At 41.1% G+C, this 27408-nt stretch overlaps 1 protein-coding gene and 2 long non-coding RNA genes across 10 annotated transcripts in view; 2 read left to right on the top strand and 1 right to left on the bottom strand.

Annotated features, from left to right (window-relative positions):
• LOC309534451 overlaps positions 1–1108 on the top strand; it is a 100785-nt gene extending 99677 nt beyond the window's left edge. Inside the window, exon 3 of the long non-coding RNA XR_014220738.1 lies at positions 728–1108. This is a non-coding gene — a long non-coding RNA (uncharacterized lncRNA). The remainder of the gene's footprint in view (positions 1–727) is intronic.
• Positions 1–27408, bottom strand: part of TOX2 (TOX high mobility group box family member 2) — a 270950-nt gene that overhangs the window by 84769 nt on the left and 158773 nt on the right. For 6 of the 8 annotated variants that reach the window (XR_014220590.1, XM_082226144.1, XM_082226141.1 and 3 more), the window contains exons 3-4: positions 13800–14045; positions 8902–8964 (exon numbers count right to left, since the gene is read on the bottom strand). Coding sequence is in view for 7 of the 8 variants with exons in the window: in XM_082226144.1 (XP_082082270.1) it covers positions 8902–8964; positions 13800–14045 (309 nt within the window). In the remaining variant the exon portion in view is untranslated. The remainder of the gene's footprint in view (positions 1–8901; positions 8965–13799; positions 14046–27408) is intronic. The other 2 variants (XM_082226143.1, XM_082226146.1) reach the window with 1 other exon arrangement.
• LOC309534385 overlaps positions 7385–27408 on the top strand; it is a 415746-nt gene continuing 395722 nt past the window's right edge. The window contains exon 1 of the long non-coding RNA XR_014220665.1: positions 7385–7433. This is a non-coding gene — a long non-coding RNA (uncharacterized lncRNA). The remainder of the gene's footprint in view (positions 7434–27408) is intronic.

Here is a 27408-nt window from a genome sequence, read left to right as displayed (position 1 = left end):
TGGAAAACATAAATGTGTTACATAAATCTTTCAACCTTTCAGGGTTTGTGTTAGTCTCTGTTTTCATAATGATTTATTGAAGTGATGGTTCATTTATGAGAAAAAGGAGTGTGAAATAAGAAAACGGAACATTACCCTGAAGGACTGTTTGAAAATAAATAATTATAGGAGGTGAAGAAAAGCTGTTTAAAACCATTTCTCTGAGTTTTATAAAATTTAAAAAGACATATTTCTTTCATTTATTGCCTTTGAGAAAAACACTAGCAAAGGATTGCAAACAGGCCTCCGATTAATACGAAAAAAGGCATCACATGTGATTGCGTTTTGATTATTCCTCACCATGGACTTATATCAGGGAATTTAGTTTTTAAATAGAGACCCATTAATGAGCAGAATTTCAAGCAAGTCATAACCAAACGCATAAAGATTCTATTCAAATGGAGGGGAGCTGACTACTGCCTTCATGGGAATTCAAGATGCTTCAAACTCCGGAACACTTTTCAAATTGCTTGTCCCCATGTCAACAATGTCTGCCGTTACGTCTGAAATGCTCCAATATTTACCTCTGTTTATTTTTGTAAGGCTGCTAATTTGGAATTCAATTTGTTTTGCAGCTTGATTTGAGTGGCTTTATGCTTTGCTTTATTGCGGCAGTCGCCAGCAATAGAGGCCTGGGAAGTGTACTGCTATATTTAAATGCTAATTTATTTCTCATTGCACTTCACAGGTGTTTTTAAACATTATAACTCAGGAAAGCAGCAACGTTTTGGTTTCTGCAGAAGGATGAGAATTGTTGTCATTGCTGCTTGGATGTTGTTCTTGGGATGTTCCGGTTTATTTTTTAATTTCGAAACACCAGCAAAATGTAAAAAAAACATAGTAAGTAATGTGCCAATTTTTTAAAATGAACATCGTAATAAATTGCTATTTACAACAAAAATATCCTAGGCACTGTACAATGATAGGGGTGGACACGATTCCTTGCCAACCAGCTCATAATTTTAAGGAAAATGAAACGAGAAGAGGGGACAGAGGATTTGTTTACACGTGGCAGCTGTCACAGACACTGCTTAAAACTCACCACAGTGTGATTCTTAACAAGCAGTAAGGTAGTCCTATGCAGTTGTACATGGACTGAACACCACCACAAATGTCTGAAAGGTCAGGTCTGTGACAGCAATCTAATGCACCTGAATGGCTTAAAACATGATAGCCACTATGTGGTGCAACTCAGTGGCTTCTCTGTTGTCCATTAACATGCAAACTAGCCCTCTTCCCTGGGGAAGATATAATGCCAAAGACAATTTTCTAATCAGAAATTACCCCTGAGGTTCCTTCCCACTATACCTCTCTCACCCCTGGGTTGGGAGATAAGGGTGACCTTCGTGAACCGTGGCTTTGTTTCTGGAGTTCAGAAGGCGCTTTAACCATGGTTCACAGTGATCCAATGTAGGCCAGCATTGAGGGTGAAATCACAAGAGAGTGGCAGGAGACCTTCATCACGTGACTATCTTCAGATAGTTCTACCTTTGAGTGCTGCTAGTTCACATAGAGGCATAAAATACTCTGATGTGAATTGGCCTATACACATATTTCACCCACAGCTGCCATTTTCCAATGACGGTGACACCATTTTCATTTGATGCTTTGGGGGAAATGGCTGCTTGCTCCTACTAGGTGGAATCTAGGTACATGCAACCTGAGTGACATCATCTGTATGCTTCTCTCTACATTGGCTGAGGCTATGCTAGTGATGGACAGGTGTTTGGATAGGGTAGTGAAATGAAGGCTAATAAACTGAAGTTAAATCCTGAAAAGATAAAGGCACTGTGGATGTCATGCCCGGGAATTAGTTGCATAGCCTGTTCCAGATGTGGTTCATAATATAAGGGTACTCTCCAATCCAGTGGTCACTAGGGGCTCAGGTGGCCTCGGTGGCATGGAGTGCCTTTTTCAACTTTGGCTTTTTCACCAGTACTTATTGTTCCTAGGCAAGGATAGTATGGCCACAGTGACCCATGGTCTGGTTACCTCCCAATTGGACTACTATAATGAGCAGTGTGTGGAGCTGTCCTTGAAGACAACACAGAGCTATTGTGGCAGAATACAGAATTTTAAGCCAGTACAGTCTGATGGAATCATATCACACTGTTTCTTTTGTTGTTGTTAACATTACACTGACTCTAAAGGAATCACACTGTTTGTCTATTTGCTTCTAAGGTGAATTTAAGATGTTGGTGCTTACGTTTAAAGTCCTAAACAGCCCAAAATACTTAAAAGGAGCAACCTGCCCTATTCTAGAATGAGGAGGTTCTTCTCCATGATCCACCAGGCTAGAGTCTTCTCTGTGGTGGCAACCTGACAGTAGAATGCCCTCCCAAATATGACTGGTGCTTACGTTGTTATCATTCCAGACCAGGTTAAAAATTATTTATTTACCCACATATTGTAAATTGATGGTTATATAGCAATCTGTTGTTCTCAACTCCCTTGACTTATTCTGAGCAGTGTATTTTATTATTTTAGCATTGTTCATTTTATTATTTGATTTATGGGGAGAATGAATATATATATATATATATATGAACGCCGTCACCAATCAACCACACCAGACCCAAACCCAGACCCTCTCCACAGACATATTACAGACTCCATCCAGTAGCCAAACTATAGTGGCACCTCCGGATGCTGCACCCCCCTGCAATCCCTACACAGATCTGGCTGGCACAAGGCACAAAACCACAGCTCGCCCCTATACACGAAGCCAAGCCAGAGCACAACTAAATGCAGCACAGCCATCTTCTCAGAAAAACTCTTCACAAGCTCAAGAGGTCAAGACACAAAAGCTTTAGCAACTAATCTACACTTAATGACCCACCCAGTGGTATTCAGAATATCACTCATGAAATCACTCAAGATATCCCTCAAGTAATTAAGGAACAAAAGAAGAAGAGGCACACTAATCTAGGAACTTCCTCTCTGCCCAGAACGTTGGAGGCTATACACCACACCCCTCAACAGTATTTATAGGAACTCAAACACCAGATTCTGCTCTGTTCCAGTAACAAGAAGCCGAAAGCACCAGCCTGAAGATGACGAGTGAGACCTCGTCGAAACGTCGCACAGACACCCCGACTCTTACACGGGAAGACACCCGAAGACACCAAAACCTGCATTCCTGTACCCGTGAAAATCTACGAAAGCAAATATATATATATATATATATATATATATATATATGCTTTCGTAGATTTTCACGGGTACAGGAATGCAGGTTTTGGTGTCTTCGGGTGTCTTCCCGTGTAAGAGTCGGGGTGTCTGGGCGACGTTTCGACGAGGTCTCACTCGTCATCTTCAGGCTGGTGCTTTCGGCTTCTTGTTACTGGAACAGAGCAGAATCTGGTGTTTGAGTTTCTATAAATACTGTTGAGGGGTGTGGTGTATAGCCTCCAACGTTCTGGGCAGAGAGGAAGTTCCTAGATTAGTGTGCCTTTTCTTCTTTTGTTCCTTAATTACTTCGTCGAAACGTCGCCCAGACACCCCGACTCTTACACGGGAAGACACCCGAAGACACCAAAACCTGCATATATATATATATATATATATATGCAGGTTTTGGTGTCTTCGGGTGTCTTCCCGTGTAAGAGTCGAGACACCCCGACTCTTACACGGGAAGACACCCGAAGACACCAAAACCTGCATTCCTGTACCCGTGAAAATCTGCGAAAGCAAATATATATATATATATATACATGCACAAAGCAATAGATGAAATATAGAATAATCTCCTGAATTATTAAAGCCCATTAGTAGCAACATTGTAATCCTGAGTTCTACTCCCCACTCTTAATGGATGATTCACGTTACCTTTTACAAAAGTAGGATGACTCTAATGATTTATTCCTCTGCTTGGCTTCATGAGTGAAAGTATAGTGTAGCATGCACGGCACAATCCCTAACAAATCCATTAGCACTGGGAATCTTTGCTGTCTAAATGGTTTTGCTTGGGTTTGGGCAACATGGCTCAAAAACTTGCTGTTATAGACATGTTATTTTCTCTCAGTCTGAATTCTCTAATATTACTGTCCTGCCTTACAGAAATGTGAGGATGAGCAATATAGTTTTTATGCATCAGTTGTGCTATGGATATGGTCAACAAAAAAAGTGATGTAAAAATTTAACATGCAAACTCCTGTGTCTTAGAGAGACAGCTGAACACCTGGCTTACTTGGAAGTAAGTATGCCAAGTTAGTTCTAATGAGAAATCTCCAAGGGAGACATTATCTTTATAATCACATTATTGTGTCAAGGCCTGAAATGTAACCAAGGTAATACTGATTTGTGAACCCAGCACTTTCGTATGTTAAGCAAAATGCAAATAATGGACAGAGAAAATCTGCAGTGAGGTCAAAATGGAAAGTGTGTCCCCAGTGTATATGGGTGTCCCTGTCAAAGTTTCAATGAATGCAGCATTTTGATTCACATTCAAATCCAACAGTAGAAATCCAAGAAACTTCAAGAGTCTCACTGACAACAGTCAAAAGAAGAGTGACTGGCAAGAGCTACAAGTTTTTTCCATCAGACATCAGTCTGCATATCAGTATTATGATTTGCATTCTTCTGGTACCAAGATCAAACCCTTAAAAGGATCTCAGGTAGTGTAACTGGCAGAAAGGCCTCTGCTACAGGCCTTGGAGAGCTACTGTGTCAAAGCATGCAGTACTGGTCTGATTATTATATGGTAAGTCCATATGGTTGGAAAGGCTAAGTGATGCCATTGCTCTGAATCTTGCCACACAGTCTGCCAGCTGCTTCCCACTTCCCTTTCTTCAAAGAGCCTGTCCCCACTAATGCAGATCCATTATTTGAAAAGCAACGAAAATTTCAGAGGCTTTCATTGACATATGTGGATTTCTCAGCAGTTGCAGGTGTTTGAAACTGATTGCTTCAGAATCTTGTATGGGGGAAGTGAGAAAGACTCCCACAGCCACTAGTTTTCTATTGAATCCATCAATGGACAAATAGGATGAGCATAGGTGTGGGCTGTGCTGAGGTGCAGGGTTCACTGTTCAGAGAAGGTGCCCCCACCTGATTTCCTGCACCTCTCCTTTCAAGCCACAGCCCAACCCATTCAGCTGAGTCCTCATTCCTTGGGGAGCCTTTTCAGGGAGCACAGGGTCTGCCGGGCAGAAGAGGCAGGAAATTCAGCTTCCACCTGCCCTTTTCTGCAGGCATATCTCTGATCAAAAATTAAAATCAATTAAATCATGTGTTCACCAAAAACACAATACCAGAAGGTCTTGCAAAATCTTGCAACATTAAAGAAGAATACCAGGTTTCAGCTTTATGTCCCTCTGGGGATTTATACCTGTAGGGCAGCCACCAGGAATGTTTCTCTATGAGCTCTTGTAGTCTGCCTTGCACTGTTACAGCATGAGCACAGGAGTATGTGCATAGAATTCTGTTGTGCTCATGGGTTCTCTAAATAGGGCCACTGTCTCAAGACCAGCTTGGCCCACTATCGAGCATGACAGGAAAGCTGTTTGCACCACACTGAACGTTCTCTCATTCCGGCTGCAATCTGTCTTTTGTTTCTGACAAATGAATGTATTTCCAAATTCCCCTCTGAAAACCCATTTCTCGTTGACAGCTCTTTAACCCAGTCTGCTCAATAGATGCCCCCCACCACCTCGCCTTTCGCACAGTCTGTCTCTCAGTGCTGCTTCAAGTTCCTCGCCAAGATGCTGAAAAGATCTCCCTGCTGTATCAGTGCTAAAGATAACGCTCTGATGATATTATTCCTGTGAAATGAACAGCTAGAAAGTGCTCAGCAACCTTCTGGAGGCTTATATCTCTCTGCATACTATGAAGGGGCTAGGGAAGGGGCGGGGGCGGGGTGGCTGCCTGCTCAACTGAAAAATAAAAGCAATCCATCACATTGGTATAAAGTTTGCTTTTTTTCTTGTCCCGTTTTGTTAGCTACCCCTTCTTTTACCCACCCTCATATTTCTTATCCTCCATTCCTTACTTATTTCCAACTCACTCTTCAATGCCTAGAAGATCTAACAAGGCTTCACCCTTTCCCTAACCAACTCCCGGTTTTATGTCTTCTACCAGGGCAACTGAGGCTATTTCCATCTCAAAACCAGGCCAGAAATCAGACTGGAACAGATTCAATTCATCAGTCTCATCGAAAAACTGCCTGGAGTTGAAATGCTACCACCCACTCCGAAACCAACTCAATAATGGTTAACTGGCCACTAGGTGAAGGTCATCCAAAACAGTGAGTCCAAGCCAGATTTCTTCAATAAAGGGTTAACTAATGCCTCTTTCAAAATGGACAGATTTTTCAGGCAACTCTTCCACCCAGTCTGAGATATTCTCAGCATCTACAACCTCGCCCCACACACTCACACCAAACAATGAGAAGATGGAGTCCAGGGCAGGACATATTGCTAACCAGTGGCGTAGGAAGGGGGGGTGCGGTGGGTGGGTGTGGGGCGCCCTGGATCACTGAGGGGGGTTACAAAATGGCAAAAATATGTGTTTTTAAAATAATAATAAAAATTGGGTTCACGGCACTAGGTGAATTGGGGGGCACTGGGCGCCACACCGCGGGGCCTGCAGATTGCCTGAGCCATGCATCTCTCCTGAGGGGAAGGCAGTGGGCAGACTGCCTGCAAGCTCCATGCTGCTTTTTCAAGCAGCGCAGGGCCTGCATCTGCCCACCGCCTTAGCTACCCTACAGCTGGGGGGGGGGGAGAGACTGCAGAGAGGCTCCACACAGCGCGCCCTGCCTTGGCTCGCCCCGCTCCCATGGGCAGTTTGCCCCCCCCCCCAGCTGCAAGAACCACGTGCCACACCGGGCACCTGAGCGGCTAGCTATGCCGTTGTTGCTAACCATATAAAGTATTAGTAAAAGTCAAACAATGCCTGATCAAAGGAAGCATATATGGGACGTATTTCCATGTATCATGTTTATGATGGACTTCTGTCCGCCTTGAACTGTGGCTGAATATTCTGCCTTCTTAATTCTGCCCTAGCTAATAGCTTCTTAACACTGACTCAACTGCATGGTTCCTGTGCCTATTTATTTATTTGTTTGTTTATTTATTTTATTCCATTTATATCCTGCCTTACTTCTTCATGGGACCCAAGGAAGCATACAAGTAGTTTCTAGGCAGTCACCCATCCAAGCTGTGACCAGACCCAAACCTTCAGCAAGGTGATTGCTTGGTGTGCCTTCAGACCATACCCTGTTTCTTTGACAAAGCAAACCATTTCCTAACACTCATCAGATCCAGTAGTACACTGGCTTCCTCAACCTCAGCCCTCCAGATGTTTTTGGCCTACAACTCCCATGATCCCTAGCTAGCAGGACCAATGGTCAGGGATGATGGGAATTGTAGTCTCAAAACATCTGGAGGGCCAAGGTTGAGGAGGCCTGCAGTAGTAGAATCACTGCTACTCACAGCTGCTTCCCACAGAGACCATTTGCCTACATGGTTGTAAAACATTTAGCACGGCATAGTTTCTAGTGTAGCATGTGAGGCTGTTCATAAAAAAACAAACCCATGTGTGGGCTCAAAATAGCCTCCTTGTCTCTGCAACAGCATCCTACATCAGCTAGACCCCAAGAAGAGAAAGGAACACATCAATATCTGTGGTTATACCTCAACTGGTAAATTTCCTCCTCACTTTGTTCTTTCATAATGAGAACTTGGTGTATGCAGGTTATTTATAGAACCAAAGTTTATTTTATAACCAATGCAGCAGGATGTGGTCTAACTATTGGCCACACTCCCTTTGCTTTAGCGAAGAGAACATTAACTTTTTTCATATCTCACAATCAGTGGGGATGAAAGGAGAAAGCGCTTGACAGGTGCAGAGAGGGCAGAAAAAAGGGAGTATGTAGAACCTTTAGTCTTCTAATGGAGTTTGAAAGTTTCAAACTCAAAAAAGCATTTCATCAAGTCATTCAGCAAAATATGCATTGGGTGCAATCCATCAAGCACTGTGGCTACATATTGTCCAGTAACTTAGCTTAGGGTTTATATGGGACCAGACACAACTTCAACTGAAGTGAGTTGGGGGGATAGAGTCACAACAATAGTGCTTTGTGAATCCAATGAATCCACTGGATACTTAAAAATACAATCCTATGTTTGTTTACTCAGAAATAATTCCAACTTTATTCGCTGTAGCTTTCTTGCAGCTATATGTTTGTAGGGTTGCAACTTTAATTTAGCCATGAAATCACAGTCCTACGGAGGCTTATTTGAATCATTAATTTCTTATACTTGGACAAGCTTTGGTCAGTCACTGGAACTCAGTGGCTCCAACAAACAAAGATCACAACTGAATATCTAAAAGCAGTACAATTTTCAGTTCTGAGGAAGTACCCATGACCCTGATACTGAGCTACTAAAAGTTTGTCAGTTTCTTCCAAGCCATAAGTTAAGCTTCCTTGATTATGTCATAACATGGTGCTTGGATTGAGCCACTGCCTTACTCTGCATTTCAGATGTTTTCCTTATGTGCTGCTAACTCTAAAGCAGAAAGTAGTAGTTCTGTTACAGGATATCAATATTTCATTGAGATTTTTCCCTCTATGATTATAAGGAGAAGAAGTTGTGACTTTCTATATATTTTAACAACAACAAGTTTTGTTCTGCTTTGTGCACTTCTAACTGCTTTCAGCTTTCTGTCACTAGACAAAAAAAACCTAAGAATAATACTGATTATCTAGTAATCGGAAGCGGTAACTCTTAACATCATGAAAAACAGACATCATGAAACGAAAATGGAGGTTAAGATTAATTCTCTGCATATGGGCATGTTAAATTAAACATAACTGCACATATGCATGGAGTTAAAAGCTCCATTTCTGAAAACACTTACCACATGCTGCAAATAGTTACTCCTGTGCAGTCCCATGGACCTCAGTGGAAGGTAATCTAATGACTAAAGCAACAGGGTTGGGAGTTAGGGGAAACAAAGAATCCATTCCATGCTTTGCCAGTGAATCATTTATTCATTTATGTATTTGTTCCCCAGCCCTTCCTACGTTTAGGGCCACTAGAGTCACATGGGCTCTCGCTGTCCTGAGAATTAGTTATTCATCTGAATACAGTGTTCTGAAGATTCCTTGGATAAGAGGCAGTAATGAGCAGCTGCACTTGATCTCCTTATTTAAAAACATGACCGTACAAGATAATACCCTCTTGTTGATCCTAACTGATAACATATATTTGTGGGTGTAGTTTTTGTGTCAAATCACAGGAATACATTTCAATCACCTTGTCTTTGTCTCCTAAACTTCTAGCAATTAAGAAATTTCTCTTGCACTAAAAATATAAACCAGCATAATATTAGTATAACAAATGCTAGCAAAGTCTGGACAGAGACAGAGAGTACAGCACAAATTACCCTAAACAAAAAGGGATTGCCAGTTAACAGTCTAGGAATACCGTCTGTCACAAAAGGAGAGAGCAGCTACTGTTTCTCTTGCTATTCTCATCACCCTGCTTCTTTGCCCACCCACAATGTGACAGAACAAAACTCGTTCTTGTTTCACTAGGCAAAAGGGGAAGGTTTTCACAAGAAGTGGGTGGGTTGGGGGAGCAGGGCAGAAGAAACCTTGGCTGCACCCTCCTTCTCAGCTATGGGGCTGTCAAAAGAGTCATGAAGTTCCCCCGAGTTGCAACCTGGCAACTCTACAAACAGAAACACACCAAGAGTTCTTCTACCTTTGGTTTGGATAGGTCATATGTGAGGTTTGGCATGACAACATGTGCTTTTCTATGCTTTGGTTCACACGTATTATATTTTATAAACATATACACATGCCTTTTGGGGTATGTTCTGTGTATTTAATACTGACGTTTCTTATACCTGACTTGGGAAAATACATTTTGACATATTGAACACTTTAGGATCTTTTGGGCAAGGGATTGGGCAACAATAAAATGGAGACAGTTCACTTCATTGTAGCATTGCACAATGAATTAGGGTTTGGCAGGTATAAGCTGTTAACAGAGACAAACTTTGGAACCTGTTTTTTCTGCCCATAGGATTTCATTCTGCCTCCTGTGCATGCAGACCTTCCATTAATGCCAGTTGAAAACTGCAATGTATTTAACTGGGATAGATGCTATCAAGGCATGAACATACGGCAGAGGTACTGGGAGTACATGTCAATGGGAAATAATGCCTGACTCGCTGCGATAGCAGAGGGCCTGAAGATCATTTTAATGGCAAATGGAAACTCGAATGTCTGACAAAAAGGTAGAAATGTTTATAATTTTGGCTTAAAACAGAAAGACAATTCACTTCCTCAGTGGCCTTTTTGCTGCTCAGAGCCTTGGGGATATAGCATGCTTCCAGAGGCCTTCATTTAAAGTGAAACACCCTCCGTTGAGAAATGGATGAGAAACTCGTGACTTCTCCAGATTTTTCCTTTCTTTTCGTTTTTCATTTTCATTACAAGGGGGAAACAAATCTTAATATCCCTATTCTACGCTTACAGCACACTAAGCCCTCTTCTTATCTTCCTGCAGCTCAGTCCTGATTTATTGTCATGATGCTGCATTTGTAAAACAGAACCATAAAGTAAAGAAGAGAACATTTCCCAAGGACTACTCTAAAATAAATTATTTCAGATGTGTAGAAGCTGCTTAATAAATCCCGCTATTCTTGTTTCTTTGGGTATTTTAGAAACTGATTTATAAGTGCAATATCTCCTCTCAAAAATGAGACAATCAACGCAGGATAAAATTATCATGTTATGAAAATAGGGGTCAGGCATTGGGGCTGCACTTTAAATTAAACTGAGGGGGAAAATATCTTTCATATGAAATTGACTCTTTTGTCTCAGAAATGAATGTTTTAATCAACTCAGCTGAATAGGAGCCCTAAAGTAATGTTTGATTTCATACAAGGTGCCTGTTGGTTTTGAGATAGCCATGACAAGGAGAGGGATAAGGTGAATCCCCTCATATTAAACACACACAATAAAACATCCACCACAAATTTAGGGGATGATGGTGAGAGGGTGGGGCTGAGCTTCCTCCACTTCCTGCACTATTGTCTCCTATAAAGTCTACTTGCTTTCCAGAGTCTGAGCCCACACCAGAAAAATCAATTGGTTTTTAGATAAGAGACTTGTATAATTGCCATTATATTAACTGAGCAAAAACTGTTACATCTGTATCCCACCTTTCCTCTAAAAAACAATGTTATCCTCACAAAGATCTGGTTCAGATTTACTACCAAACCATCATCTGCATTACCCAAAACTTCAGCTCTAAGCCATGATTTGTGTTACAGATATACAGGCAAACCATGGTTTATGTGGTTTCCCTCTTCCCCTCCCACTTTCCTTGACAATTACAGGATGCCAACCGAATGACAGCCTCCAAAGGCAAAGCAACAGCCCAAATGATGGTTTACTGATTTACATGTAACAACCAAACCACCAATTGCCCAAATTATGGGTTGACAAAGAGTTTCAAACCATGGTTTCAAGTTTGGGATTGGCAACAACCCACAAACGATGGTTTGTCAAACAGTAATGATTCAAGCGTCACAAACCACTGTTTGGCTTTGTGGAGCATGGTTTATAACATGTTTGAGCCATCTCATAAAGTAATTATATAGGAAATTCGGCTGAGAGATAAGTGATGTATCCAAAGCCAAACAGTAAACTTCATAGTCTGGTAGGACTTTGAACTTTCCGCATTCAAACCCAATACTGGAGCCACTAGACTAAAACGCTCATCAGGTGATACTGATATATATATATATTAAGGTGCCAAATAAGCACTACCATTTGGCAGCATTTAATTTCTGACTTTTATTCATGATTTGTTGGCTGATTTCCTCGTCCCTATTTCTATATACTTACTTTTTATTTCAATGGATAGCATTTTAAACATTTGTTGTAAGCTGCTTTGGGGCTAATATTGTTGGAAAGATGGGATATAAATGTTTAAACAAATAAAATGATGCATCCAAGGAAGCTAATGATGAAGGAAATAATGCATAGCTCTCTAATAAAACTGCACAGTAATATCCATACTGCACATGAAACCGTAACTGAAATTAAGGCAACATGGATTTTTTTATTTTCAATTTTTTGCTTCCCATTGCAAATTCACCTTTGCTCTGTGCAAACACTTCAGACATTCTCTCCCAGATCTAGCTTTTACATATTTAAGGATTCCACCCCCTTCTGCTATTTTATGCAAAAGAGTAGCATAGACCTTTTAAAGTAACACAATAAAAGGTAATAATTTAAGCAATTCTGCAAATGCAACAGGCTAGCAGACTGGAGGCCAGACTCTGCTTCCTCAGGCAGGGTTTCCATCAGTTTAAATGTATTATTTGTTTACTTACTTATTTGTCTATCCTGCCTTTCCCTTCTAAAATTGACTCAGTGGAAGCTGGTGGTTTGAAAGGGGGACTAATGGGCAGCTCATTTGACTTTTCTCATTGATGACTTTCTTGTCTTTCTTTCTACTTTTCTACCTTTCCTCCTTTTACCTTTTTCTGGCTCCTAGGCTGACCGTACATCAGGGATGGAGGAGGACCATACAATAGACAATAATTTACAGGAAAAGCACGTTACTCTTTGCTTGGGCCCATGGAGGCTTATCCATGTAGCACCAAACCGTGATTTGGGCATTACACGTGAACACTGCCTCTGTCACTAAGATTAGGTACAAAAAAAGTGGACATGGTCAGGAGAAACCCCAATTTTGCTTCAGCCAGTTAGGTGTTACCAAATGAGAGATGACAGAATGAGTGCATGAGTTTTCCTGCCTAGACTGCTTCCCTCTTCCATATCCTTGTGTAAGCAAAAGGTGAGCTAGAGGAAAAGATCAAGGACAGACTCTCTCAAAAGGGTTTTAAAATAATAATAATAATAATAAAGCTATATGGATGATTGCAGACATAAAGCTTGGTGGTCTAACACTGGGCATTTACTTTAACGTACAGAGATGTTCACTTCCCCAAGCATAAAGTAATGTGGATGAATGTGATGGTATTTATATTCCCACTAAACATATCAACAAAGCAATGAATGGGAGACTGTGGAAGATCTCTCCCTGTTTCTACAGATCAAGCCACAGCACACAAGAAGAATAAAGCACGTACATGCAAGTCCCTAAAGGCCCAAATCAATATGTATGGCATTATATACACAAAGAGTGAAACATAAAACCACCACATGAATACATCTTAGTCATTAGCAGGGCTTAATAAAAAAAAGCAAGAGAATTTCAAGCCAAAAAAGTGAATAGAAAAGAATTATGAGCGTGACCAAATTGCTATAAAGGAGTCAACTGTAGAACTTTCAGTTCTGGTATCTAGTTCCCTAAGGTTGAAAAATGATTGGTGGTAACTCACTTTATTCGATTCCCCTGTAAGTCATGCTTACCCATGAATGTGCTTCTAAATTCAGTCTTTTCATAATGAAAAATAAGTGATACAAAACAGGAAAAGAAAGTGTATTTTTAGTAGGCCAGCAGAATCGAAAGGCTCAATTATATAATGCAGGTTATTAACATATACCACAAGACTCTGCCTACAAATAGGCATTTTTATTCTGCATAGTCAAGAGTATTATGAATTCTAAAGCTGTCAGTTCAGAAGGAGAAGCTGACCTAGTAAAAGCTATTCCAGGTATTCCATAACCTGGAACCAGCCTAACAGGACTTCAGGTACCAAACAGGATGCTAATAGCACACACCCAAGGTGTAAAATGAAACGCAAGTAGAAAAGGAAAGGTTACTCACAGTAGGTAGCTGACTAGAAAGAAGGTGTCCATCTTGGCTCAACATGTTAGATACCATGATGGCTGGGAGGTCCATATTCTGGTAGGAGTATGCTGGTATCAGGCTATTTGGAGGGAGACTGTGGCACAGTGAATGATATCCAGTTTCATGATCCACCAAGTGAAGGAGGGAAGGGTCCGGGAGGTTAGGAGGAGTAATAGGAGGGATTTCATAATCTTCATTATTCTCATTCTGACCATTGTATGTCTAAAACAAAATTGAAAAAAAGACATTATTATGAAGCAGATCTCGCATTACATTTCTCCAAAGCCTTAACTGATAGCCGCAGTTATACAGTCTGCCTACCTTCTGCAAAAGCTATTTTAAGAGCACAAATAATTTGAATGAACTCTTTACATTAATAATAATAAAAAAACACACACCACAACATACAAGAATAGAGTTACTTGTGTGGTACAGAGCAAATTCACACATTGCCTATTTACGGGATAGTAAGTCTCACGGAATTCAGCGGGGCTTATTGTCAAGTAAGCATGAAGAGAACTGCAGCCTAAAAAGAAGAAATGCGTGTAGACAAAGAAAACTTATTATAAAAGAATGCAAAACACTACAGGAACATTCATTCACAATCAGTCAGATGACAGTAAGGCCAGTTTGGTGATATATCTATGCTTTACATTTTGAAAATTGAGCTGGTATTGCACCACTGGAATCCTCATGGTAATACAAATGCATTTTAGCACCGGGGAATGAATACTGAAGGAAGTTGTGGCAAGGGAACAAAATATGACAATATTAAAAACAATTAAAAACAACCTGTATAACTGCATGCAAGATGGCATCTCTTTGCCCCCATCAATAGCAGTATAGATTCTCCAATATGGATACAAAATATAAGCACATAAAGATTGCCCTATCCCTTTCAAATGAGGTAGCAGATGCACTTGACATGAGGATCTACTACATTCATTTAAAAATAAACGCAGCACCATCTTCAGGCGGAATAACTCAGCTTGCACATCAAAGCTCTTGTGCCCATAAAGTATTGCTGGATGAGTTTACTTGTGTTCAGCAGGGAACCATAATGATCATGATGCAAAGCAACATCTTTTTGATATGTTTGGTTCCCACACAGCATGGATCAAACTCCTGTACACAAATTAATGATTCCATCCAAAATTAAAGCAATCCCACTTTGACTCCACCGCACATGCACTGCCACAGGTTTAGGTTGCATCTTAATTTTTGCCTAAGTTGCATTCCTCTTCGTAATATAGTAGATTATATATTACAAGTACTGTAAAGCTACATTTTAATTTGCTCACACCCCAGTGAAAACCTCTGTCTTCATTCCCACACATACACCACACATAGAGAGCTCCTCTACTGACTACAATGTTGGTGACCTGAGGTGGCAGCAGCTGAAAAGCAACTGAGGTGGTGGAGAAATTTTCCCCCATGCTTCAGAAGCACCAGGAGATATGCAAGCATTGCACAAGAACATGATTGTTTACCAGACAATCTCCTTAGCACTGATGTCAGCAGGGGTAGCCATCCAAAGAGCAAATATGCGCAAGCACAGGACTGGCAGCAATGCCCACTTCCCCCATTGGTATGGAGGAATTCCCAGTCTCCTTTGATCACCAACCAGCAGTTGCCAGCACTTTCACTTAGCAAACTATATCACCAGCCATTGCTGCTTGGACATATTCAAATGCAATGTGAATGGAAGGGAAAGGAAACTGTTTCATACTTGGAAGCTCATTGTATGGATTCTGTATACCTAAGGCAGCCCTAGATCTCTTACCCTTCCCTTTTTCTGCATCCTTATTGCTTATTTCATCACAGAGGAAGAGACTGAAAAATATTTACAGAGGGAACAGAGAACACTTGCACATAATGATTGGATACATAAAGTTGTGTTGATGCCCCCAGTCAAGAGCAAACTTTTGTATTTCTGTAAGGGCAATGGGGAAACCAACAGCATGATTTTAACCTACATAAGTCAAATGAAATAATGGATTTACCATCTATTTCTCCCCCAAAGCTATTTGCTCTGGCATCTTAAAGCATATTACAATCCCTCATAAGCCTGATCCTGCCTTTCCTTTTGATCTGCTGCCCTTACATTGATGATGAGAATGAAGAACGCAAGCTGAATCCTCAGTTTATCTTGACATTCGGAAAGGGTTGAACTGCTATTTTATGACAGATTTTGAAAACCCTTGCTACAGAGCACCACAGCCCACTGATTCAGTTAGTGTTTTTATAAAGCACAAGAACAAAGATGCAAGAAATGGCCATTTTGTTGCTGTTGTCATTGTTTAATTAATGTAGGGGGTCATTCTAAATATGCTTCCTTGCTATTCAATGACTTGGACTGGGGCTGTGATACACTAGGAGAAATACCTGGCTTTCTTAACCTCCAGGGGAAAAAATTAAACAAAACCATAATAAAATATAATAAAATAAAAAAACTGTAGGTGAGATACAAGGGGTCTTATCTGCTTAGTATCTTTTACTTGTACAATGTCCAAACACTGTCCAATCCAACTATAACAGGATGCTACTCTTGTTCTGCAGCAATTACTGAATCACAAGTGTATTACAAGCCAATTTTGTACATTTCTTTGCATGTACATCAACTTAACTAGGTACATGGTAATAATGTGCCAATTCTATGTCAAACTATGGAATCCAACCCTATGAGATGCATAAGGTTGTATCCAATGCTACTCCAGATTATTTTTTGAAAAGTTCCAGCATCTTAATTACCAAGAGTTAAACGCCTTTACTGTAAATTTAGCTTCAATCTTTGTGTCCAAAATTCAGGGCAGCATTCAGATGGCACATGGATACCAAAGTACCTAAAAGGCACACCACAACTGAATATTTAAGATACCCAGTGTAAGCAAAGTTAAACAGCTTCTGAAAATAGCTATAATCTCAAATATACAGGCCAGTTCCTTTCCCATAAAAATCTGGAAGCCAGCAATGAGCAAGTTGCAAGCAGCACTGAGCATTTTCCATGTAAATGTCCACCACTGCTTAAGTCTATATTTGACAAAGGAACAGAGCTGTGTTTGCCACATCCAGTAGGCTGGAGTGAAACAATTGCCTCTCTGTTCTGGTCTTATCAGAGGGCTGCACAATGCCACTCAGTTCATGGAGTCAGGCACACGGGACGTGCATTGGAATCACCTCCCTTTTCCTTCTGCAGAATGAACTTGCAAAAAATAAATAAAAAGGAGGGATGCATAAAGTGAGGGTCAGAAAATTTTTGAAAATGGATTTTCCTCCCAAAGCTTTATTTTTCCTTGTAAATTTTTCCATTTCATTAGTAGTAGATACAAAGAGGTATCACGCAGATGAATTGTCATCAGCATATGGTGCACAGTTCTTTGAGTTGATTGTCAAGAGCTACTTTTTTATTTCTTAAATGTAAACATACCTAAGCACATGCTGTTGTCTTAATTTTTTTTCAATTATTCCAATAACAATTTCTACGCAATTTAACATTTTAGTCGCATTAAGTGTGCTTTCATTCTTTACCTCAAATATTTCTGGTCAAATGCCCACAAAAGATGAATGTGGGTTGCTTTCTTTAGCTTTGTTTGCTCAATGCAAATAAAATAAACAGGGTCAATTAGATCATGCTCTCTAGGGTATCAGAATTTCCCCCAACATAAATTACCATATGAAAATCACCCTAAAAACATTTCCCCTAGGAAAATCCCCCTAAGGAAAATTTTGAATTCAGAGTTTTCCAGAAAACCCACAACACTGGTATACAATGGAAAAACCATTGGAGGGGGAAGGAATTACCCTATTTTTCGCTCTATAACACGCACCAGACCATAACACGCACGTAGTTTTTAGAGGAGGAAAACAAGAAAAAAAATATTCTAAACAAAATAGTGGATATATGATTTTTGTGGTTCATGCTGTGGCCACAGACATGTGATCTGACAGTGAGTTTGGAGTAGCCCAATGCAAAAATCCTGAGGATCCATGTGGATCCATGCTTTGTAACCATGGAGGAGGGAAGGAAGGGGAGCCATGGATCCTCTGCTCATGACTGCAGCAGATCCCCACCACCACCCGCAGGCATTCGCTCCATAACACGCACAGACATTTCCCCTTACTTTCTAGGAGGAAAAAAGTGAGTGTTATGGTGCAAAAAATACGGTACGTTACTAATCAAGACTCCCTTTTTGCCCACCGCCCCCAAAGACAAAAAGTAATGGGACAGAAAGACGAACAAGTTCCCACAGTGTTTTTCTGGTGGATTTTCAGTGCGGGTCTTGTATGCTTGGTGTCTCCACTTTCTTCATTCAGACACAAGTGTAAGGTCACTAGTTCCAATCACTAGGGCTGCGTGATGTCAACTTTTCAACATTGTGATGAAAAGCAGAGGGAGGAACAAGCTGCATCAGCCCTAGGCTGCAAGGCACCGGGGTGAAACTACCTCAGCTCCCTTGGCAGGATTTGTGGTCATTTCACCCTGGTGCCTCACAGGGCCAGGGCCAACACAGCCTCTTCCTCCCTCTGCACACTGGGTGCTGGTGGCAAAGGGGATCAGGTACAAGCAAGCTCCACCCATGATATACCACCGAGTGAGGGCACCATCACACTCTGGCCCTTAAACTGCTCCTGGGTGATGTATCAATACATTGCCCATGTCTACCAATGACATCAGAGGGATACCGTGTCAGTTTCTTTTCAATGGGGTGGTTCCATGTTTATCAATTCATGGAATACCAAGCCATATAAGTAATGGCAGTCATACGCATATACACCTGTATGTATTTTGGGAGGGGTGTGCTATGCACACACAAAAGTCCAGAGACTCTCACTTACTTATTAAAAATGCCTCTATGTCGCCTCTCTGAGGCTCAAGGCACCTTTCAACAATAATTAAAACCATAAACCATAAAAATGCAATAAAATAAATAAATACCAAACAATAAAACAACCATTTCTGGTAGCAGCAGCAGTGCAAAGCCTTAGCAACAAATCTTAGCAGTAGCAGTACAAAACCTCATTAAAACTCAGCCACCAAAAGCCTTCCAGAAAAGATGGATTTTACATCCTCTCCAAATGGCTATCAGGCACCCTTGACCTCAGTCTTATTTGGTACAAATCCCTTTTTACACCAGCTTCGGAAGCTTTTTCTGCATATGATTACAGACCTTAACAGTTTCCTCCAGAAGGAAGAAGAGTAGTTAGAACCTGCTCAGAGTAGCTCATTGCTCACAGAGCTTGCTGCTCAGACTCTAGGCTTCTTGCCGTAACAGCAGATGACAGGTCTGATCCTGGAAATTGGGAAAGAAGTCTGCTCTGCTCAGCGGCAGCCATAACTGCAGCAGAGACAGTCTGGCCAACCAGGGTTTGCCAGGAACTCTCAGGGAAATTTCCCTCAGTTCCTCTCAATTGAGGTGGGGATAGGTAACTCTTTGCAACACCTGTTAAGACATTTGAGAAATAGAATCAAGCCAGTCATTAGGGTGGTCAGCTGCAAAGGTGGATGAAGCTCTTATGCCTATTGTGTGCATAAAAGGGGAGCTGCTGCAGTCCTATCTACAGAGGAAAGAACAGCTGCTCTTGCTGAAATGTCCTATTCTAAGTAACTGCTAATGGTACAGGACCCCTGTCCTGCTTTGCATCTGAACACTCCAGATGCCATGCAGACAGAATCTTGCCCAGATCTTGCTGTTACTCAACATCTTTGAAAACAAACCCTTTTCTTGTGCCTCAGTTCTCCACACATGTAAAATGAGTTGTAAATGAAAAGTGTTTTCAATTCTATAGAGAAGCAGCTCAGTCAAGACATTGTGTGCAATTGTTAATCACAAAGAACATTACTTGGCAGAGCAAGAATCCAGGGAAAATGCTTTCCTTAGAAACCTGACAAATATTAAGTGACCCCAATTCTCTGTCAAGTCATGTTCTCTGTGATTATCTGCTGGGATCCTGGAAGCTTCAGACAAACATTGATTCAAAGAATGTTATTCACAGTTAGCAGGATGAAGATTTTCATCATTATTGGAGGTAAATATTGGTCCGGTCAAATAACATTTAGAGGCAAACATAAGTTTAAGAGAGAAAGCAGGAGAGAAATTGTTTCTGGTGAACAGCAAGGAAAACAGGCAGAGCAATATAAATTTATCTGTCAATGCAAAATGGGACAGGATGGGCTTTTGCATCCTATCTTAGTACGTCTTCTGATAGAGCAGCTGCTCACACAAAATGCTACACATCCACTACTGTCAGGGTTTTAAATACAGCAGTCCCCCACTATTTTACTAACCCATGGCCACACAGCCAAGCCCTCTTCAGCACATATTGCTGCACTGTCCACAAGTAAGAACTCACCGTTGCTCGTCTGCCAACCTTCCATGCAGTAGGAGAATCCCATTTGTGAAACTCTATCATTTGTGATCCTAATACACAATTCCACTACTGTGTGATGCCTTCTTTAACTTGCTAGGCCCTCTACTTCCCCACAAGGAATAGGGGTCAATACACTTTGATGGGTTTAAGTAACACACCAAGAGGGAGCGAGAAAAGCTGTACACACAAGAGACGACACCTTCTCGGCAGTATTTCTGATCCGGGTTTCCCCTTATGGAATCTGTGGCAAGCACAGGTGTAAGAGGATCATATGACAGTGAGCCAAGACAAGGAGCAGCAGCAAAATATTATTCTTCCAGTAGCAGTATATGGTTGGGATTGAGTGTTCTCACTTGGGTGACCATCTGCAAAGGACAACTGGACTCCTGTGGCTTCAGTAGTAGGGCAGAAATGAGAACATTGGTCAGGGTAGCTTTTCTCACCACTGCATGATGCAGCCTTGTGCTCCTGCCACCCTCAAAGTAAACAGAGGGTCTTGGGAGCAGCACAGCGGCCAACATCAGACCCCTTCAAAGTTACTTTCAGTACAACTTCAACAGGAAACCTGGAGTGCATATTTGTCACATGACATCTGTAGCAAAATTAAGTAAATTGTAGGCTTTTAAACAGCTTCGCAATCCCCTCTCCCCAGTCTCCCTTTTCTTCTCCTTTTCCAGAGCTGAAATCCTGTCAAATATAGTGGATAGCACAGGGCTATAACTTCTTATTATGTGTACAGCGATTTTATGAATTCAGTGGGGAATGAAATGCAATTTTGTCAGACTTGTCTGTGTTCATAATGACCGAGTCAAATTAATCATTGCGGATAATACTCCCGTGTCAGCCATTCAAGAGATTTTTTAATAGAATTTTTCTGATTCATGTCTTGCAGTACATCAGATCTGTAGTATTGCACCACTTCTTAAAATCAGGGCAATTATAGCTTCTTGTTGGCTTGTCATTTTCCTAGAATAAAAATGTCTCTGCAAAAGTCACACACTGTACATAAACCAAAATGAAAAACCAAACTATCATTACAATTAGGCTGGATCTAAGATTTAATGTCTTTTAGAGACTATTATTTACAGGCAATACATAAAGTATAAGGTGCTGCGGTGAAGATAGGCTGGTTTATCACAACACATGCCGATTGTGCATAAGGGTTGCCAGGTCTATTCTTTCATTGTTCTGGGTTGGTTCTGGATCCAGAAATGCAAACACAAGGCAGGCAATAGGTTTGCAATCAAATGGTCCCTTAAAGGCACCCAGAAAACCCCACAAAAGTCCCAAAGGTCTCTTGCTCAGGAAATCTACAGTTCAATGAAGTATAACCATCATGGCAAATGTTCATGCCTGGAAGTAACATCTTGTGCCATACAATCTATACACTGGTGGCCAAACTTGGCCCTCCAGCTGTTTTTGGACTACAACTCCCATCATCCCTAGCTAACAGGACCATTGGCCAGGGACGATGGGAACTGTAGTCCCAAAACATGCATTATTTGCATGCAAAAGGTCCCGGGTTCAGCCCCCAACATCTAAAGGTATGCCTGGGAAAGTCCAGTTTCTGAAACCATGGGAAACCACTGTCAGTGAGTGTAGGCGATACTGGGGAAGATAGACTGGCTGCTCTAACTTTATATAAGGCTATGCTCCTGGTCCTAACCAGAATTACCTATTATAACCCAAACTGAAAACCCTGACTTAATGACAGTTTATTCATAAGGAACTTAACTCAGGATCAAACCATGGTTTAAGAGCCTTGTTAGCTGACATGAAGCAAAGTTTCTCATTTCAGTTATAACCAGGAACTCTGATTTAAAACACACACACACAAGCACAGTGCTAAAGCTGAAATGGGATGGGATGAAGAGAAAGAGATGATGATGAGATTTATATCCCACCCTCCCCAGCCAGAACCAGGCTCATGGCAGCTAACATCAAAATATATAATACATTAAGATATAAAATTCAGCAATTGACTGAAATACAACTTAAAACCGAATTAAAATCAAAATAAGATCAGATGGCGACCCGTAAATTATAACTATAACTATAGGTGTTATTCTTAACTCACTGAACCATTATTTAGCAAGCAAAGGTTGGTGTGTGTGAACTGGCTCATTCTTAAATTAAGGATAGAAAGTAAGGCCAAGCAAGTTTAGAAGAGTTCCTGTAGCAGTGGTGTCCAAACCTTTTCCAAAGAGAGCCAGATCTGATGAAGTGAAGGACCGTGGGAACCAACCAAAGGGCCAACCAAGGTTGTTGAACTTTTTTTACGATTGAAGTTGTTGAAATAAATTGCCACAGGGGCCGGATTAAAATGACTGGCAGGCCGGAATAGGCCCCCCAAATGGACTTTGGACATGCCTTCTGTAAGGAGTATGAATTAGCCCTCTCAAAGTTCCAATCTTTCTCTCAGAACACTATATAACAAACTTACACGATTAGCTGTATTTGAGAAAACCAAGCATGAAACACTCTTGGGATTCTTGAAATAGTTACCTACATCTTTGAATTATTTATAAAATGTAAAAAAATGCTATTTCTAAGTATCATTTATATATCACTTTTAATTTGGAAAAAAAATACTTTACAAGATTGCTTTCATTGTCACAATAAATATATAAGCTAGGTGGGCTCACTGTTACTGCTGTTTTTTGCCTAAACAGAATTGGGACAGAAAACCTAACACAATGGAACCATGGCAAGGATGGGAGTTGAGCCTGTATCTAATTCCAGCTCTCCAGTCAGTGAGAAACATATTAAAGCTAATTTTGTTTTTACAGAAAATTCAGACAAAATAATAATAATAGAAATAAATATTTTTTTAAATTATATCCCACCCTCCCCAGCCAAAGCCGGGCTCAGAGCAGCTAACAACAACAGTAAAATACAACAACCATGCACCAAAACTTCCTCTTTTGCTCAAAACAAAGACAATAAGAGAGGGAAGATTTTGGGGCCACCCTGCCCTCAAGTCTGACAGTGCTGCTGCAATTAACTCAGGGAAAATCCACACAATATGTTTAAAGCATATCCAACAGACATTTAAAGAACATGACTTCCCTCAAAGAATCCTGGGAACTACAATTTTTCCTTCACAAAATTCCCACCACCCTTAACAAGCTACAGTTCCCAGGATTTGGAGGCAGACATGTGCTTTAAATACATGTTGCGTATCGTTTGAGTTTGCCCACACTGTCTCTTTCCCTTGCTGTATAGGCTGTTGGGAACTCTTCGCAAGCCAAATAAATACATTTCAAGGCACATGAAGCTTGCAAAGATCAGAAACAATGACAGAGTGGATTTGACCCTCAAGGGAAGTCCCATGCAAACATGCGCTTGCACAAGGCCTTATTATTCTGCTCCAAAGGAAACCCACACCATCTGCTTTTAAGACAAACTTCCATTTTCCCAGATAGTGAGCAATCAGAGCTCCTATAGTGTGTCTGTCAGCCCATATGCAAACATGAGCAGCCTTTAACCAAGTGTGTGGTTTGGAAACATTTGTAAGCCGCGAGTTATCTTAATGTGGCTCCTGTAGCGTGATGTTTTCCAACCACAGTGCAGAATTATTCCTGCGGTAGCATATATGTGAAAACTCTTAATCCATCTTCTATGCCACTTCACTCCAAAGATGAATCTCGTTAGATTTAGTTCTCAGAAATGTATTTGAACAAGCTGTATGTGATACATTCCGCGAGAATCATTCCAAAAAGACCCCCTGAATGCATGCAGAACGGTACACTGAAATTGGCTCTGAGTTATCATACAACTACTATGGAACTGTTAATGAGTGGCAACTTTATTGTAGAGGTGCACTGTATTTACTTTAGTTTTGTTTGTTACTTTTCCTACAAGGAAGAAGGGTAAAACAGAACTAAATAAAGTGACCCAGGAGGCTTTAATCTATACACTATTTAAAAACAGTCTTAAGGGCCAGTGGTTTGTGACATGTCTCCAAAGAATGTTCACACGATTCTGCCACTTTTGACACATGCCTTGATTTTATGCCCGCATCTCTTTGCTGAAACCTCATCCCCTTTTTTCTGTATTATGACTGTTTGTGGTTGAGAGGGTCTGTCAAAGTTCATTCTCAACTGCCGGCTGTATCTCCATAATCATGTAGCATCCATGACCATCTTCATCCTCATGCTTAATGAAAAAAAAGGATTAACCCTTTCTTAAACCTAAATTGCTTTACTTTTCCTTCCTTAGCTCCCTGGCCCACCCCTACCCTTACAGGAAACAAGGGCACTATGGCAATGTACAAAACTCTCAGACCAGTGCCTATTCTGCCCTTCTCCTCTGCTTCTGGACATTATATCCCTTAATACTTCCCCATTCATCTTTCTAGTCCTTTAGGCCTCCTGCTTACCATCATGCTCAGGCCTCTGTCCCTGCTTCCTGATGAGCTGCCACTTCTGATCATTCTTCGTGCACATAGGATTTTGCTGGTGTCTAATTCCAATAGGTTCATTCCATTTTCAGTAGCATTTATTTTATGTATTATGTTTTTACTGCTGAATTAGATTTTCATTGTTTTACAACTGCCTCAAGACTGATGTGGTAGGCTGTATAAAAATGCTTCAACTAATTAATTAATTTCTCTCCCTGCCTTTTTTCCCCCAGCACTGTTTCAACAACAGAAATGAGCCTGGCCTGGAAGAAAAACAGCCAGAGGGAGTTGGAAGAGTCGTGGTGGGCAAAAGAGGATCTTACCTGCCTGCTGCTTTTCAGCTAGAAACTACCCACTCTACAGTTTCACTGCAAAGTGCATTTGATGACATCCCTCTGCCGTCATTAATTGCAGTTCCAACCTGAAGTCCACTGATCAAATGTGCATGGGGGTGAAAGGAAACAATAAAGTTCCTGTATGGAAGAACAACAAAGGCTGCCGTTCTTCATGCATTATTGAAATGGAGACCAGACCAGAAGGCAGCAAAGCTTCAGATTCAGGAACTTTCAATAAATGCTTCAGGAACATGGCCATATTCCAAGATGCCTCTTTTCAAGCACACGCAAAAGTGTGTGAGGTCCCAGTGAGACCTCAAGTGCCTGCTCTCACTCTCTCATGCGCGCGCACACACACACCAGCAGCTGCTTCTGAAATGCATTGCAAACAGCTTTTGAAGCTCTCTTAGTTTTATGAAGTAGTTTCGAATGCGATCCAAAAGGGCTAGTGTAAGTGGGGGGAGAGAGAAAGAAAACAATGTCTCTGGGCCACAATAGTAGCCAAATGCTTCATTGGATTGCGGCCCATAAGTGGTCAGACTCTTCATTCCATATTCCATCCTCCTAACACGTTGAACACAGTTCATGATAACCAATATAAAGGTAAAGGACAAGGAATTCCTCCACCCTAAAAAAGGGGGGGGCTTCTTAATTCCCATGCGCATCTTTTAGGAGTGAAGCAAAACATGTCCACCCCCTTGGAAACTTTCGTAATGTGTTGTTTTTTCAAAGGGCACGTGAACATATTTTTGCATTATTTTATGATCAATCAAAAAAAGGGACAATTAAGGGTGAGATTTTCAGGGAGCCTCAAGGGCTTAGCTGCACAGGAACTCCCACAAGCTGCTACACTTAACACATTAGCACAAAACAAGAAAGTGCAGGAAGTTGGAAAAGCAAGCACCTCCCTCCATGCTGTCACTCCTGTTGTGAAGAGGGAATATAGTACTGAGTACAGGCACCCATCTATGAATGGAACAGGTGGGGAAACTGACAGACCATGCAGGCTGAAATTGCCAGTGCTAGTGGATTGTGCTGCTCAGGTGTGCTTGCAAATCACTTCTCTTCAAGCCCATCATAAAGAAGTGCCTTGTGAACCAGATATCCTAATCCCCTTTTCCAGCGAGGGATTGTCCAAAGATCTAACTGCGCCAAAGTCCTTTGTCATGTCCCACAGTTAGGCATTATAGCTGAACTCGTCCTTCCTTCCAAAAGTTGGCAACATTTTCAAAGCAAGCAACTTCTGCGTTTCTCTAGAAGACAATTGCAGCTTTCCTCCCACCTCCACACTGTATCCCTTTCCCCTAAAAGCTGATGGTGTCTGTTTAGCACTGTGTAGCAGATCTCAGAGGAAGCTTGCATAATGTGGCAGAATCTAGCACCTCCCCCAGGGTGCCCAGCTGCTGCAGAAGCAATTTCACAGCTCATCATCCATTATGAGATTAAAATAATTTTTTCCTCCCGTGAAGTATTAATAAATTGTGCAGGCAGCCCAGAGTTAGTGCCATTTACACAAATGGTAGTGAATCACCCACCTAGTTATTTCTTAATGGATTGTGTCTCTGCAGCTCTCCTTATCCTGTAATTTAAGAAACCAAATTTACAAACCATTGCAGATTGGTGTTTGTTTACATACATTTCTCTACGTTACCACAAGGTGGCTCTGATTGTAGGGGGACTGGGCTGGACAGGAGTACACAAATAGGTCTATTCATATAGAGAGAAAATATGACTTAGCAGAGCCCCACAGTCAGTAAATAAATCCATGGCATTTACTATAGAACGACACCAAAATTCATGTCAATCGATACAAGAGGGGAAGTGCACTTATAAAATGAAGTCCGAGTCCATGTTCAAATCCCTTCAAGAATTCACTTACATTCCCTTCTGGGGGCAAAACTCACTGAAGCAGCACTGATGCAATGCAGGCTCTTTTGAACATACAGGGGAGATAGGAAGCTCAGCTCAGAGCTCTGCTAATGACTCCTGGAACATCTCTGCTTTGTTAAAATGTTACATAAAGCCCCTATCTTTAATGTTCAAACTTGCACCAGCTAATGCCTCCAGCCAAAAGAAAAGAAAAGAAAAGAAAAACATGCTTTACATGCTTTTCACCACACCTGCTGCCTTTGTAGGTATAAGGTAGGTACAACTTTTTTTTAAAAAAGAATGTGTTTAAAAAGTACAACTGTGAGCAATTTGATGTAACCTTAACAAAAGGCTCTCAACAGCTGTTGAACTGTTGAACTCAACTTCAGAACACTAGAGAGGAGCTGGGGAGTTCAAAAAGTAACCAACTTTTGAATGGCGCTATGGCAAATCTTAAAAAAAAAAACAAGAAAAAAAACAGGAAGTTAATTTCAAGCTGCAACTGTAAATGCAAAGAAGAGCAGATGCCAAAGATCTCTGAACCTTCGCAGACACTCAACTTTTCCTGGCCAGACTGTACACCCACACACCCACACACACCATTTACACA

Source organism: Podarcis vaucheri (genome assembly GCF_965113315.1).
Source record: "Podarcis vaucheri genome assembly, chromosome: 6".
NCBI classification, from domain to species: Eukaryota; Metazoa; Chordata; class Lepidosauria; order Squamata; family Lacertidae; genus Podarcis; species Podarcis vaucheri.
This window is presented reverse-complemented; position numbering and strand designations above follow the sequence as displayed.